Source organism: Rhinatrema bivittatum, chromosome 17, assembly GCF_901001135.1.
Source record: "Rhinatrema bivittatum chromosome 17, aRhiBiv1.1, whole genome shotgun sequence".
Classification (NCBI taxonomy): Eukaryota; Metazoa; Chordata; class Amphibia; order Gymnophiona; family Rhinatrematidae; genus Rhinatrema; species Rhinatrema bivittatum.
In genome coordinates this window covers 10,626,190-10,643,606 of record NC_042631.1, presented here as the reverse complement: position 1 = coordinate 10,643,606, position 17,417 = coordinate 10,626,190, and the positions used below count along the sequence as shown (strand labels likewise).

The 17,417-nt window shown below is 42.4% G+C and overlaps 1 protein-coding gene across 9 annotated transcripts in view; it reads right to left on the bottom strand.

The window, feature by feature from the left end:
- Positions 1–17,417, bottom strand: part of NAV2 (neuron navigator 2) — a 457,796-nt gene that overhangs the window by 34,792 nt on the left and 405,587 nt on the right. For all 9 annotated transcript variants that reach the window (XM_029583047.1, XM_029583042.1, XM_029583043.1 and 6 more), the window contains 5 exons: positions 15,756–15,916; positions 11,245–11,433; positions 7,802–7,854; positions 5,720–5,743; positions 5,536–5,610 (listed from right to left, as the gene is read on the bottom strand). In XM_029583047.1, coding sequence (XP_029438907.1) covers positions 5,536–5,610; positions 5,720–5,743; positions 7,802–7,854; positions 11,245–11,433; positions 15,756–15,916 — 502 coding nt within the window. The remainder of the gene's footprint in view (positions 1–5,535; positions 5,611–5,719; positions 5,744–7,801; positions 7,855–11,244; positions 11,434–15,755; positions 15,917–17,417) is intronic.

Here is a 17,417-nt window from a genome sequence, read left to right as displayed (position 1 = left end):
TCAAAGTCAGCATTTATCTCGATAAGTTAGTTAGATATGTAGCTCCGCCTCAAAATGCACATTTAGACAACTAAGTGGTGGCCACTCAGTGTAGCTGAATATTCATGCACCACCAATTTAGCCGGCTAAGCGGCGATAAATACTGACCTCATGGCTTCCTACTGACTCCCAAACTTTAAAAAAAAACCCAAAAAAAACCTTGCAAAATGCTCTTGAATTCAAGTTAAATCTTCTTCCTTCAGTTGGAAGAAGTCCCAGCATCCAAAAGATCCCTAGCGGTTTTGAATAAAAGCACTCAACATATGGGAAATCTAAACATTAGTGAAAACAGAGGAGGAGGAGGAGAGAAAATTGTTTGCATTGCCAAACGAAAAACGGGGGAAACCCCTTCCTCATCATCACTTCCAGAAGGAAACCACTTATGAATGAACCTGCTAAACCTTTTCACAGAACAGAATTTGTGGGGTCCCTCTGCTAAACTGTTTTGTTACTCTATTCAAATGCCCATAGACGTTAGTAAAGGCTATATGCCTGCAAAGAGACTGCACTAACCAAAAGCAAAAAAAGAGGCATGCAATCTTATAAGCCAACGTTGGAAGGCGCACAAACATTATGGCCACAGCTGCACTTTTGTTCTGCCTACTCCTTCAGACATCTTTCTAAGTTCAGAAAATGTTCAGAATGTCGCATGTGAAGTCATCTTGCAACTAACGCCAAGATCTCTGAACTGTAAAAAAGTCATTATAAGTCCTCAAAGTCCTCAATCATGAGGTAAGCCTGTCTTGCTAGTCAGACTATTAATCTCTCTCTTATACATAACTATTCTATCATTAACGTTAACTGTTAAAATGGTGTGACGAGTTTGTACAGAACAAGAGCATTCAACCTCACTAGTCTTGCTTGGTGGACAGCTACTTTCTTTTTCGCAAAATTGGCTGGGATGCTTGTCATGTTCCCCATCTTGGCCGATTCTCCCAGTCAAAGTATGTTCAGCTCCAAATTTCTTTTTATGTAAAGACGGATAATGATTCAGGCTGGACCAGTGTAACACGGTGGTTTTGCCAGAAGTATGGTCATCAGACATTCTGTGTTGCACCAGAAAGTTCCACAAGATAAGACCGAGTCAACTTTTAAGACGGCAACACCAACCGAAATCCAACACATGAAGATCAGACTAATTAGACTCACTGCTGAAGAATTCCTTTAGCCTTCCATTATCTTCCTCACAGGAATGAAATAAAGGTCTTGTTGCAGAATATCAGTGATTAAATGGTAAAACAAACAACAAAAAATGTCTAAATGAATGAAAGGAAAGTCAAACAAGATATGGCCCAGTCTTAGTTATTCAATTTCAATTTCATAATCCCATTATGGGCTAAGCCCTCGGCGCAAATAAGCACTGTTCCCTTCACAGGCTGAAGTCCATTCTTCACAAGGTGGCGACAGCGGTCTTCAATCCACAGCTCCTAAAGTTGTTCCACTACACCTCTGGAGGCTGCTCTGTAAAATAAGTCTTTGTACAGATTTCTCTCTTTCATTTTCTGGCATTTGCTCTTTAAAAAAAACATAATGCAGCAGCCAGGAGCAATACTGGAGCATTTCACTCCTGGCTAAGTGTTAAAAGAGCCTTATCTCAGACAGCTGAAGCACAAATATGCAAATCCTCTGTCTGAGGGCAGAGACAACAGGCATGCAGGGGGCTGAATAGACATAAATATAGCAACTGTCTGGAAGATGGCCTTGGGACTAGCTGATAAGAGGATAACTTTTATAGACTCTCAAGTGCCACTGGTCATTCAGGGAGCAAGCTTCAGTAACCCACCTAAGTGCAAAGTCCATGGGTACCTTTCCTACTCCTTGTACGTGATTTTCAAAGAGAAATTACCTACATATTTCTTTCAAAATGTTCTTATTCAGGGTACCTGGGCACAAAAGTCCCCTGCACCTCCTTTTTCTGCAGGTGGAAAAACAGGGTGTGGTGGGGGAGGGGGGGGATTGTGAAAAGTACATGCAGGTTTCTGAGGTGCAACTTATTCGCCTGATCTAAACGACTTCCAGCCCTGGGAACACCTCTTTTTAAGGGGGGTTGCAAAGTATGCATGCTGGGAACCCTCCGAAAATCCTTTTCAGCTGATCAGAGAGGGACAATCTGCCCCTGCAAATTACCCCGGCCAAATCCCTTAGAGAACCCGTCCTCCACGCCGTCAGGCACTGAATCTCCTGCCACGTAAACCCCCCCCGACGGCGTGCGGGCGAACCTCCAGCCAGGCAAATCCCGACAGCGTGCAAGTAACAAACCTTCATCCGTGCAAACTCCCACGGTGTGATAAGAATGAAGATAAAAAAAAAAAACACAGACTTTTCCACCCTCCCCCCCTTAACTGTAACAAGTTTAATTCTGAACAAGTTTCAATGCGATAAAAGCCTTGATCATTATAACCATGTTCCTGCCACTTTATGTAGAAGAGTTTATTTAGCAGCCAGACCACAAACCCTTCCCCCCTAATCGCTCAGCGAAACAGCCAATTACTGAGGCTCATTCCTGGGCAGACGCCATCACAGTCTGTTATCGGTGCAGGACAGGAGCAGTCTCGCCTCTCTCTCTCTCTCTCTCTGCTGGCATTTGAACCATTCTGTCCCTTCGAAAAGCTCCTTTAAATCAATAGTTTGAAAGCATCAGCACTTGAAATATTGTATTTCTTATGACTGTGTATTTAGAGAGACAGTCAATACCTTCCTTTCTGCTCCAATATATATTTCATTCCAGAACGTATATTAGTACTTCAAATACATTTTATACCTCCTTCTCAGAACCATGTACCTAAGTAACTTGAGGTGATGCCGGGCTGACCTCTATGGACACTGTGCTGAGATGTACATGTAAGGTACGAATTTGGCATGAATAATAGAAAAGCAGAGAAGACTTAAGAAAAGACATGGGGTGCAAGCAACTTAAATTGCAAAAGGTACAAAAAAAACCCAAAACATCTTGAGAAAAAGTACATTGGGACAAAAATGAACGTACACTTAGGAATAAGGCCCAAACAGGTAGCAACAAAGGCAAGAAACAGAGAAGATGAAATCCCACTAAAAGACCTTGATGTGCAAAACTGACTGACAAAAAGGACTGAAGACCTGGCTTTTCAAACTAGCTTATGAAAATTATGCTTAACTAAGGCGGTTTCTTTTATTCTGCCTTGCAGGATGTTTCCAGAATCTGGATTATTAAATGAGGCATTTTCTTTTCTTCTTCTTTTTTTCTTTTAAATTTTTAATTCAGTTTATTTTATTTTAATTATATTTTATGGTTATATTTTTATGTATTTTAAATTTTATTATTTTTTTTATTTATTAGCTACTTGTGTATTATTTGAATTTTTATGTAATTTTTTTTTTGCTATTTATTTATACATTATAAACTGCTGTGATTGATTCAGCACAATGGTATATAGATATTACAAATAAAATCAAATAAAAAAATATAAAAGAGAGGAAAATCTAACAGCACACCTCATAAGATAGCAAAGCCTTTCGGGTATCAGCATACTGACTGCAAACCCCTGTCCTAGAACAGACTTCAGTACTCCCAGAACAGCAGGAGCTGGGCCTCTCGCTCACCCAGCCCCAATGGTGAGAACATCGGGAGACTACAAGACATGAAGCCAAGTGCATGGGCTGCAGAAACACAAGGAAATGCTACTTTCAAAGAATCAAAATGGCCAGTCAATGTCTGCAGCATAAAATGCCTTTAGAAATTATGCGCATTTCCACATCTAATAAAAAATGTTTTGTAATCGCTTTCGAGAGCTGTATCAGACAAGAGCAGAGCTCTCAGAAGCTTGTCAAATATATCTTAAGTTAGCCCAATAAAAAGTATCCCCTACAAGTTGTTTGTTGGCCTTTATTTCTTCATATCTAAGTGGACTAACACAGGAACTGCACTACTTTAAGTTTAAAAAAAAAAAAAGAGAAAGGAAATATTTTACAGATTGTCAATTTTTGATAATTATTTCCATTGATTCCAGTTTCACTCTCATGTTGTCTCAAGGCCTCATTCAATAATTAGCTTAAACTCAGGACAGACAAGAAGAAAACATCTGTCATTACTACTGGACTTTTGTATCTGGAAGGAAGAGTTCCCCACGGCCTCGAGCTTCACTTTTGTACTGAAAGAACAGGCAGTAGGTTAATCACTTTGTTTTATCATAAGTAATAGTACTGCACCTTAACACGGCAGCCCCTCTGCTTTATCCACAATAAATAAACAATGTACTTCTTCATTTAAAGTACAGCACGCTGGCTTGCATCAAATTTTCATTTGCTGGGATATGAAGTCCTCGCTAAGGTGCCCACATGCTGCTTGTCCATAATACAGAAATATCTCTGAAGGAGATGGCTCATGAACCTTATTCCGCTCCGTTTAGGGTGCAGAAGTCAAGGGGGGGGGGGTGGTGAGGGGCATATGATAGCATTGAATATACTCTACTTTTAAGTGTCTGAAAGGCAGAATATAAATATTTCTAACCGAGAAAGGAGATCACAACGTGATGGTCTCACGGTAGGAAAGCCGTGTGATAAAGCGATGGCCAGAGCCGGAGGGATACTACGATGTATAAGGGAGAGGCGTAACCAGTAAAAAAAAGGGGGCAATAAATGTTTCTTACAGGTCATCCAGAGTAGTGTGCCCAGTTCTGGAGAACGCAGCACCAAATGCATAGCGACACGGTGGAGATGATCCAGAGAGAACCTACCAAAATGGCGCACAGTCTACACCGAAAGTCCTAGGAAAAGAGGGGCAAAGACCCAAATATGTAAAGGGAACGACACGACCTGAAAAGGTATCACTGCACAAGAAGCAAACCTTTTCAGAGGAAAGAACGCTCTAAAAGAGAGGTCGATTCAAGAGCACCATCAGGAAATATTTCTTGGTGGAAAGGGTGGTGAAGGCCTGGCCTGGCCTCTCAGGGAACACAATGGAGACAGTTATCAAGACAGTCTGGGATAAGCACAGAACATGCTAGAATTATGTTTGGCAGATGCTCTTATATTGATATGGATGTAATAATAAAGCGTGACACGTCATTCTGTTCTGGGCACTACCATTTCTTTGGCCTACTGTAGAAAAGCTGGAAGAACCCAGTGCATGGGCCAGAACTGGTTTCCTCAAGTCATAGCCTTGAAGGGTTTTATGCAAAGGTCCTCACTGGGGCTACGGGTCAGTGCTTCCTCCAAAACGGCACTGCTGACCAACACTGCTCATTTTTCGACAAACGGAGGTTAAGCAAGATACAGGTATTGGCTGTATCCCTCAGGGTGAACAGGCACAATCCCTAGTTACAGGCCAGTGGGAGAGTTCAAGTTTCGTGCTAAAAACGGACTTCAGAGCCACCTTAGTGCATTTTCTGCTCGGCATGACCCTATGTTAAACTTAGGGATTCTGTCCCAGAGGGGGCTGTAGGAGGACGTGGGCAAATTGGAATAATGGGGCAGCACTAAAGGTACAATTCACAGAAGTAGAGAAAAAACTGCTCTTACGTTGGCAGTCAGCTGAGTTGTCAGGGCTGACACTTTCTCCTGAGATGCGTCCAGTTCCCTTCGAAGCTTGCGAATCTACATACCATAAGGAGAAAAATGAACTGCACTGTTATATATGCATGCAAAAAAAAAAAAGAACAAACGCTAGGAAACTATTATAAATAAAGCAAAACGTGCTCCTTACCTCTGAATGGCACTTTTCTTCAGGCTAGAAAGGAAAACAGAGCAGAAGCAGATAAAATAAAACAAATCTCACACTGTTATTTTGCAAGATCAGAAGATCACGCGTTATTCTCCACAAACAGTTCGGAGCGGACTGTAATCGGAGAGCTACAGTTAGCGAATCCTCGCTCACCTTCTCTGTCAAGAATATTTGGCATCTGGCATGAAAAAGTGCAACAGACATGGGGGGTGTATGTGTACATCTTCTATCCCCGAACCCCAGAGGCATTTCATATCACCATTCAGAAAGTTAAAATGTGTCTGAGGGGCTGGCTCCCCGTATTTCATGAGAATCAGGTTCGTCTCTGCAGCCATATGGGGCTGGTGTGCATCGGTAGCGACAGGGAGGAGACGCACTTAATCATGATGGGGGAAAGTTGGATGGCTGCCAGGACCGGTCAGTGGAGGTTCCATGTATGCTATCTAGGGTGGGGGATAGAGGGGAGGGAGAGGAAGGTATCTATAAAAAGGGCAAAGAGTGATAATAGGGGGGAGGGGGCCAGCGGGAACATACATGGTTGTATGCTTGTGTACTGTTTCCCCCTCCCCTCCAAAGGCACATGCAAGAAACAGCTTTTGTTCTTTGGAGAAGCTTTTTGTGATGTAAATTAGAAGCAAGAATGTACAGCAGTTGTCGGTAAACAGAGCCGACCGCCCCCGACCTCTGTTGCTGCAGGCGCTGTTTACGGAACTCTCGCATTCTGAATAAAACAAATCCCGCGTATAATCCTGCAAGATGCGTTCACGTCTTCTGTGGGGAGCATTTCATCCTGTGGTTTAGGTGTTTTGGACTGCTTCAGTACCCTTATTTGCCTCCGCTTTCCTGGGGCAGAGCTGAATGAAGCGGCAAAATCAGGAGTAGACTCCACCAATGTAGCAATTTAAAGCAAAGGCAGAGGTGACCTGAGTTTCTCGGGTGTACGTGCAATGACTCACAGTCCTCTAAGTAAAGTGTCCTGACTCCATTTAATGTAATCATAGCTGAGATTTGAACCTATGAGAGTATTTAATCCTACCACCAATTGTTTTCTGAATATACATCAAAACTCGGGTAGAAAAATGCTCAGCCAATAATCTGGGAGCGGGGGCAGGCAGCTTGCAGCCCCTGATAGTATCATAGTAAATAACTTGGAAAGGTAACCTGGCAGCTGGGACATGTATAACAGAATGCTTCCACTTGTGGAAAGGCCTGGAGATGGGCAAAAGACTATGAGATCTGGGTAATTCTATCAAGTAACAATGAAAAGAATGTGTATGTGTTGTAAAGATGTAAACAATAACGAAACTCCTTCCTCATTTAGGGACCGATTCACTAAGGTATTTCTCCCATTGTGTCTGTGAGAAAATGCCTTGATGAATCAGGCCCTAAGCTTGTTAAAAAGCACAGGAAGATAGAGTCCAACAGACAGAAAATACAGCAGGGTTTATATCAAGGGAACTTGACTGAGCAATCCTACACTCCCAGCAAGGAATCAAGACAAAATAATGCTCCCATGAACGTAAGATCATCCTCCCAGGAACAAATACATTTGCCTTTCTCTGGATCCATGTTTGATAGATTAGGAGGCGCAGACAGCCAGAATGACTGAAGTGTTTCTGGGCACAGATTAGCAGCGTTCGAGGAAATAGACCAGACTACCCTGAAATCTCTGCTTCCCCGCCATGTCTGCTATTTAATGTGGATTTTTCTCATCTCATTAACATACACTAGGGCACTAGAGAGAAAGTGAGAAAAGGAGGTTGGGAAGAAAAGGCTGGTGAAAGGGGTAAAGGAAAGGACCTGAGTAGTGATAGGGCATAGTGATAAAAGGCTGAGAAACCTGATTGTGTGCCCAAAGTGGAAATCATTGCAGAATCCGAAACAGGCAAAAAAAAGAAAACAGGGATAAACCAAGGAAGAGAAAAAGTGTGTGTGTGTGGAGGGGGAGACGTCCTCATTCTTACAAGCTGAAGTGAAGCAAGGCAAGAAAGGAAGGCGAGTTAATACAACTGCAATAATCACACACATGTTTCTTTTACAATGACCATTCTTATTTTTACTCACCGTTGAATACACAGATGATGTACTGGAAACCAAAGACAAGGAAGATCCATGAACTATGGGAAAAACAAATTCTATAAGTTATTGAATAATTTATTAATACTAAATACAAACTCACGACTCACTGTGCAGACAAGAACCAGTCGAGATGAGCCACATTCGTTTTATTAGAAAGCCATTCAAACCGGTGTGCCAAAACCCTATATCTGGCCCTGTAAGTTACATGTTTAGACACACCACCTTCCCATCATATTCTCAGCCTCATGAAATGAATGTCCTGTGTTACAAAACTCTCGTTCTTCCACAATAAGTTTAAGGAAACTACTTTGCATTGTCACAAGCTGTTGTTGCAGTTAAGAGACAACTGGATTTCCACTTTGTATCTGGTTTTCAAGGAGTAAAAAAAAAAAAAAAAGGTGTAAGCTGTCTGATGACAAAGAAAAAAAGATAACTCAGTAAAACAAATGCATAAAGTACCATACTGTTCTACTGGGTACAGAAAGACATTTTTATACAAGGTTTCCTGGAAAATACCAATCGTGAATAAATCCTCATAACACTTAACGCTATAGTAAAATTTTGAATATACTGATATGTTCTTCAAAAATGCTGAATACAATCTGCTCTGAAAGGAAGCAGCTCTTCACCCAACGTCACCATGGAAAAAGTCCACGATAACATACAGTGTCTCCCTCTCTGAAGTCCTTCTATTCAGTGTCGTGCCTGGGGTGTATGGCATCAAAGAACACGAGTGCAAGCCAAAAATACGGAGATCCCATACATCACGAGGTCCGTATTCAAACACCATTTAGATGGATAACGTAATAGTTATGAGCATGCCAGCAACGGATGGCTTTAGCTACATATTCACACTTCTGTGACACATCTATGGCTGAACTGGAGAGTCTCTCTTACGGATGGCATTTGAAATCTGGGAATAATCAGGACTAAAGAAGGTGGATCTGGTTACAAGGTGAAGATAACATACTTAGTTGAAGACGTCTGTCTGAATTTTAATAGGCAGATCTTTCTTGTTGAGGCATGCTGTTAATAAAAGCATGTGTAACAAAACTCAAGAGGTCACACACAGACCCCTATCTCATGATTTACCACGTGTTCCCTATGTTAACAGTATAGGTTTTGTATAATAGCTCCTGAAGACCAAGGATCACACGTGTAAATTCTTGCAATTTGCACCAGTCTAGACGCTAACTCAGAATCCTACAGATGCTATCAAAGGCTTCAATAAGAATTATAACATTTTGAAAGCTTTGTGTTCAAATTCTTGGAGTGACTCAAAAGCAGACACAATCATAATGATACAAGCTAGCATACGGCTGACTAATCAGAGCGTTATTCTACAGCAGCTTTCATCCTTTCAGACGATATCAAATCATTCAGCCAGGCAGTAGTCTTCTTCCTTTGCCAGGTACACGTTTGATGATGCTATTATTTTATTCCTCAATTTAAAATGATTTTCAGTATGAGCGTCAACATGTATAGTCAAGATACAGGACACAACAGTTCTTAGAAAAACACCTTTCTTCTTTGAGCCAATTTCTTCATCAATCTCTCCCATGACTGTTGCATTTCCGCTAAAATAAAGCACTGTCTGCATTTACTTTACTAGAACAGCTAAAAAGCATGGGGAGGAAATCACGTGAAGAAGCTGCTTCAGTGAGAGCAATTTTGGATTCATCGGTTAAATACTACAGAACTGATGGGTCTGAATGCTGATTTGGAACTGTCTTGCTTTTTGTGAGTTTATTTGCTCTATTTGGACTTTGTTATTTTTAGGCGATGGAGGACATACAGGATACGAATTGACGATATTATCACGTTTGTGTTACTTGAACTGGTGTCCACCGATGATACTCAATCTAACCGGGTAAAAAAAAAAAAAAGGCAGGGCAGGGGTCATTTTTGATGCGCGGTTAAAATGTATTTGGCTAATGTTGACATTCAGCAGTAGCTAGATAAGCTTAGCCACGTTAAGTCAGGTTGGAGAACATGCAGGCCTAAAGTTAACTGGGGTAAGTTCAGCCAGGTCTATTCTGTGGAAGGTAACAGCTCAGTCAATACAGACCTCACTAAGCTCGATGGCCTCGTACATGTTCCTCTGTAGCTCCAGTCTGCTCATCTTTAGAATTATGACGACTTCAGGGGATGTATTCTCATGGGATGTGCTCCCAGCGGGGTCCAACTAAAGCATTCGCCGGCTAGATCCTCAGCAGATGAAAATTTCACTAGGCAGATGAATCTAGCCATCTAGTTTTCCTGTTTTTGCTAGATGTTGAGATTTAGCCACGCTATATGTGGGCGGCTGTAGAGGTGGGGTTTGGTCAGGGGAATAAGGTTAGCTGGCTAGAGCAGATTAAGCCACCCAAACGTAGGCACTGCAGCGGCTGGCCTAAATCTGGCCACCCAGATTTAAACTCACTTCCAGCCGTAAGCAGAGGTGCTACCTCAGGTGTTCTGCTCCATGCTGAAAATGATATCCCCTCCCTCCCCCATGGGATAATAAAGCTTATTCCACCAGATCCCTTTAGCACTAAATCAATAAACCGTGATAAAATCCAGCCTTAAAGAAAGCCACGTAAAATACTATCTGAGGGGCTACTAAGTCTGCAACTCAGGCAAGCACAAAGCATGTATCAGCTCGTCACCATGGATTCATTCTGGGATGGTTTGGTATTGCTGCTGCTAAAAGCAGGTAATCCAGCTCCAGCTCCGGCATAACATCCACCAAGCGTTTACATGAAAGTCTTGGCTTCCAAGGGAAAATTGTGCACACCAGTGGCGTTCTCGTCTTTCTGGCCTGTTCACTTTTGCTGCAGGAATAAGGAGTTTCTTTCATGGTTTTACTTTTGTAAAGCAACGGAATTCCTCCACTCTCTAAGCATAAGCCCAAAGCAGTTGGATAAAATCTTTCCACCTCAAAATCTTCTGTTATAAGAAAATCCCTTCTGCCTCCCCTCCCCCCTCTCCAGCTACACCCACCTGTCCCACACACAGCAGGGCAATAATGGGATCTGCACACACGGAGGCAGGCTGCATGATGCCTTGGTGGATATTACTTCCCAACTTTAAGTACAAATTGCGCATGGCCTGCACACACACAAAATCTATCCGGTATGCACACACACAAAATCTATCCGGTATGGGGAATAAATGAGCATTTCTCACCACAGAGCTCTCTTCTTCCGATCATGGCCTCAAAACCTCATATACATCATTTGGTAATTCCTATACTGGCCCCTTCCCCATCTAATTCTCCACCCACAAAACAAACAAACAAAAAAAAAGTAACAACCTGCAAAATGAAACAACCGTTCCCCTGAAACAACCGGATTACTAGTACTTTGTACCATGAGAGAGAACTGAAAACGTAAATCACCCCTTGAGCTGTTCTGGGATTGCATTACGTGCAGAACCGCAGTCCTTACCTTCTTCAAACCCATCCCGGAATGATCCCGAACGGCTGACAGTCCTGCTTTTCTCGTCCAGCGACATGGAGCTGTTACGGAGCCGGCTCTCGCTGTAGGGGTCGTAGGTCCCATCTGCGTTGGAAAGGCTGTGGGTCCGTAACATGGTTGGATTTGACAAGCTCATCTGGGCTGCAGTGGTGGGGCTTGCTGAGAGGGGAGGAACGGGTAACACGTTGGTTTTCCATCCTTATTCACATAACAGATTTTTCTGGTTCTGCAGTCTTGTGCACTCTTTCGGGTGGTGCAGAACTTTTATTCTTTCACAGCAGATCTTGTAAGGAGGTAGGGGATAGATTTCTCAAGGCCATGCATCTTGCTAGTTTCCTAGAATTGCTTTGCCAAACAACACTAAATATAAAATATGCTCCTTGCGTTTTTGTGTAACTGAATATTAAGCAAGGAAAACATCTCCTGCAATGCATGCAATCTACTTTTCTGAAGGATTTTCTGTCAATTTAACATCAGGAATTGAAAGTAAGCTAAACAGACATCTAAAACAAATTGTGTTTTATTACAGTTATTACCGTAACAAATCTGTTGGGTAGATATTCAAAAGCCATTTAGACGGATAACTCAGCCACTTATCTGTCTGAGTTATAGCTGGATAACTACTTATCCAGCTTTAATTTAGCCACATAAAAGATCAAGTCATCTTGTTGGGAGCATAAACTGGGGGTAGTTTTCGCCTCCGGCTCTGCTTCAGGCAGACACAGCCCTGGATTGCCGGGAGCCGGAAAGTTGATGGCTCGCTCCTGGCAGGGGTGATATTTTTATTATCGTGGGGTGGGATGAAGGGATCTGGGGTGGGGGTGTTTGGACCAGCCTACTGAAACTGCAGATAGCTGGGAGGGAGCGGGGGGGAATGGAACTGGAGTAACACCAGTTTTGAAATGGGGGGATGGCCGCAATCTGCCGACTAGCAAATTTCAAACATTTCAGAAGGGGGCACAAGGCCTGACAGGCCACATGCGAAATTTGGGGGAGGGGGAAGAATTGGGCTACAGGCCCCTTAAAAAAAAAATAAAGTTAACTTGTCTGTCAGTGCTACTTAACCAGTTATCTTTTAAAGATATCCACTTAAGTAGTAAGTTATCTAGATAACTTTAGAAACCTAACCGGCTGCATTCAAACATAGCCGGTTAGGTTTTAAAGTTATCCAGCTACTTTAAGCAAATATATTCACAGCAGGACATTTATCCCACTGAATATACAGGACAAGTTATCCAGCTAACTTCACCCGGATAAGGTGTCCACTAAACGGCGTACTGAATATTGGCCTCATTAAGTCTAATTTAGAATACTCCACCCAATCGTTACCAGAGACAGATTTTACTACACTGGTGCAGCTGCCACTCAGATGCATTGAACCCTTTGCACTACCAGCCTTATAGCTGCTTCTGGAGTCTAAGTCATAAAATACACTACAAAGTTGAAGGTGCATTTACTTAAAAATTCTCACAGGGTGCTTATAATAAATTTAGCTTGCTAAGCAAGTAACAATGCAACACAAAATCCATATATAAAACAAGTAACAAAATACTATACAGTTCATAACAAAACATAAAAATAAAATACATAAAACAATTAAAAATAAGTGACAAACATGAAAAATAAAATACATGCTAAGCTACAAAGGTATCTCTGTATATTAACAAACCTGATTAAGTAAATGCTCCCGGAAAAGAACTGTCTTCAGCTATTTACAAAATGTTTTAGCATTTTAAATGGAACACATATCTTTTGGCAGGTATTCCAAGTCAATAACAGAAAAAGCCTGGGATTGTTATTCCTGAAGAGGTTATCTGTTTAATCCCAGGTACTACTGATAATAGATCACCTGCTGATTGAAGGTGATGGGTTAGCACATATTTGGAAACCAGGGCTAACAAATAACTGGGGCCCTCCATCCTAACATTCTTGAACACGAATAAAAGCAATCTGAATCTAATTCTGCAAGCGACTGGTAACCAATGCAGTTGCTTCAGCACAGGAGTGATGTGCTCTCTCATCTTAACTCCAGTCACTGGCCAGGCAGCAGAATTTTGTAGCAATGGTGATGCTGGAATCCAACGTCAACACAATCCTACAAGCTATGCATTAAAGTAATCTACTGTTGTCAGAATGAAAACCTCTACGACAGATCTAAAATCTAAAATCTCTCTTTGGCAAAACAAATTTTAGATGTCTCATTAAATGTAATTTCTAATGCCCTGCTCTTAACACATTCCGAAAGTGAGATTTGGCAGGTCAAGGATGCCTATCTGAAAACCTAAAATCCTTACAGAAGCTGCAAGTGGCATAAAATTTCCCTCTAATGTTATTTCTTGACAAGACACAGGAAGTGGTTTTCTTGATAGCCACAAAACCTCAGGTTTTTGTAAGGTTAATCATTAAATAACGGTCAGCCATCCAGGTGTTTACCAATGACATACAGGCTGTAATTTGCTGAGTAGTTGCCAATACATCGGCCTCAACTAGAAGAAATATTTAAACGTTGTCCACAAACATTATATAAAATTTGGATTTAGCATCCAGAATGTTACAAAGAGGCCTCGAATAAAAGTTAAATAGGGTGGATCACATACTACATCCCTGAGGTTCCCATTACCACAGGGAACAAATCTGATTTCTTCTGACCCACTCTAATCTGCTGTTTCCTCCCGGCCAGAAAAGACGCAAACCATAGTTCCCAGCCCATCTATGCGGGAAGCGATCATGATAAACCACATCAAAGGCAGCTATTATATCAAGAAATATTGCTATAACAGCTTGGCTTCTGTCCAACTGTCGTAGTGCAAAATCATTAACGGAGGCCAACGAAAAGCAACGAAAGCCACATTGATGTGGACTAAGAGTATTGTATTCATCAAGGAATTCATTCAGCTGAACCAGCACTAAAGTTTCCTAAAAGTTTAGCAATAGTAGGCAAGTTTGACATTGGTCTATAACTATCACATTGGTTTAAAACAAAAAAAACCCCCCAAACTTTCCTGTTTTTAAATACTGAGTGGCCATGCCTTTTTAAAGCATTAAGGAGGCTACCTTCTTCCAAAGATAGGTTCATTTACTAAACTAGCACTTGTAGAAACAGGAGTTTAGAAGCCATCACAAGAGCAACAGAGCATGGATCTAAAAGCACAGCCATGCACACTCAAACCTACTGAACTCCCTCCATCTCTGTCAAAGAGACAAAATAAGAAATCTCCCAGAGCAACTGTGGCTACGAAATCTCATCTTGGTTATGAGATTTACCATCAAATATCTTCTGTTCCTGCAGGACATTAAACTTAGAGCTGCAAAGTCAAGAAACTAGATAACATTATTAAACACCGAGGGGGCAAATTTCACTAAGCTGCATAGCGAGAAACAAAATTGCAACACCCACGGAGAAGAATTTCCATACAACTTTTTTTTCCAATGCCTTAAAAAAATAAGCACACGTAGATAAAGGAGGCAATGTTCTCACTAGGACAAAATCCAAGGGTATTTTTAACCCACAGGTTCTGCAGCAATTTTCAAAGTGGAAGAATGTAGCGTAATTTTTGCCGTGCAACTTGCTGTGGGTGCTTAAGTACTCAGGGGCATTTGTTCTTTGAGAGGACCCTTCTAGAGCACCGCGTGCAAATCTGAAAATGCAATCTGCATGCATTATTTCCCCCTCGACCTAAACACGCCCCCCCCCCCCCCCCCCCCAACAACACATCCTCTAAACGTTGTGGAACGAGCATGCTTTCAGCCACACAGAGAGTGCAATTTTCGGACAGCCAATCTACAAAACATTCTGAAAGTTACCCTCTAAACTGTATTTAAATGTCTCTGCATTTTCTGAGACAAAAAGAAAACCAAACCCTTACTATTTTCCTGACCCCGCTAAAATCTTTTATTTCATTTTTTTTCCCTCTGTGGTACATCCTGCCGATTCTCTGTGGCTACAACTTGCAAACCTTTTCTCTCTGGCACACCAGTTGCAAAGAAACATCAGGGCTTCCCCATGCTAGCAGCTTTCAGGAGGCACGTCGAACTCGCTGTGCCAGGTCTGTGCAGACCGCTGGCACGAAGGCGATCTGCTAAAGCTGGGAGCCAGGAGCTTAATTACAAACATAGGTTTACCTTTGATAGAACGATCACAAAAACACGCAACAAAACGAACAGATTCACATATACAGCTTGCAGGTCTTTGCTCGGACGTTTCAAAGATTCAATTCGCTTGTTTATTTTAAAACAAAGATGGAGGCATTAGTCATCCAATTTTAAATTCCACAGGCTTGTCTAAGATTGTTTTGGATCAAGGTTTGTTTGGTCTTTAAAAAAAAAAAAAAAAGCAAGACTGGCTGAACAGTTTTATGGAAGGGCCATGACCCCAGAGCGTCTGACTTCACCGGTAAATGCTGCTTTATGCTAAGACAACAGAGACCCACCATGATAGGCTTTTTTTTTTTTTTTTTTTACGCCGGTTAACGCAGACTCACCAAGCTGGGAGAAATTAAACTTCGTGCCAGAGGGGGAGGTTATGCTAGAGCCCGAGGAGAACGGAGAATGGCCTGCGGGCTCCTGGAGGCCTCCTGCCGAATGCGAGCGCAGCCACTCCTTCGCTTCCTCATGGCTGCGCAGCTGGGAGGAAGGGGCGTACCTGTGTAGGGAGAAAGGAGTCGCGTCGTAAGAAAAAAAAGATGACAAACACAATAACGAGATTAACCCCGAAAACTGACTAAACCCAAAAAGGTTACATAGATGTCAAGTGATTTTGGAGCCTTTCTACATTATGCTTTTACAAGTAGGTTGCTCTCAATATTACAGATGCGTGCCATAGGAAGATCTGAGAGAAAGTGTACAAATGCTATTGACTTTACATGTCTTGATGTACCGTAGAAAGGTACACAGTAAATTGTATAAATATTTATGAAAGATGAGTCAAAGTACAAGGCAAGGCATTACTGCCTACAAATATCAAACTTGTGCTAATTTAGCCATTTTTCTTTGTCCTAAGGATTATGACAAATTGAGTCACATGGGGCATCCCCGAGAGCCCTGACACCTCATGGGTTTGCAAAATAGGATACTTAGTTAGAGTGAGAGCTGCAGCAGAAGACAGGACTCAGGCTCATGTTTTTAGGGACAGATTTCAGCCACGGCATTCAGTGGTCCCTACACGTGTTGGTAATCTTCAAAATGCTTTTCTCTCCTTTAATTATCAGCGCAATACCCCTAGCTCTGTTTTACGATTCAACATCATTTTACTGAGAGTCTTAAAGATGAAATGAGGCGAACAGGGCAGGCAGACAGGTAGAAGGAGCAGCAGACAAGAAATCTGGTTTGCCACCTGTGATATTCTGCAATAAAATGTTGTATCGAATGCAAACCTGAACCTGTCCGACAACTCAATCTGCTGGCAAACTGTGATGTTTGAGTCTGAATAACCAAAGCTGGTTACTACTACATGCGATCATTGTCTAAAACCTGAGTCTTTTAGGTCTGTATGGTATGTATTTAAACACTATTTAAGGTTCACTTAAGCCCTGATTTTAAAAGGCCCATACGCGCCTCTTAAAATCGACCCTTTAACTTCCATCCATTTAGATCAGTGGATTGCAATATATTCAGTGGTAGATGGTGTAATTGGGTACAAGCTTTGATGATGTCACAGGAGCAGGGCCGGTGCAAGGGTAGTAGGCACCCTAGGTGACATCTGCCTTGCGCTCCCCCCCCCCCGCCGGTCTCGGCCCCATCTCCTACCTCGTTCGCGCCAACTGTGTGCTTCTCAGGGCTGCGAGTAGTGCTCGCTGCTCACGTCCCGACAAATCTCTGCTCCTCCTCACCGTGAGCGGGATGGGCTCCGCCAGCAGCACCACATGGCTGCTCTTTGGCGTCCCCTAAGGGTCAGCGCCAAAGGCGACCGCCTAGTTTTCCTAATGGACGCGCTGGCCCTGCATGGGAGGACATCTAGGGCTATATAAAGAGTGAGGCTTGCGGAGAGGAAGTGTGGAGGGTCCTTTTGTCCTAACGTCTCATCTTGTCTGCCTTTTGCTCAGCTCTGAGCGGAGTTGCTTCCTGGTGCAGAAACCAGTGGAGGCATTTGTTACCGTGGAGCGAGATTACTTTGCTCTTAGTCTAAGGGCCTACCTTCCTTCGGA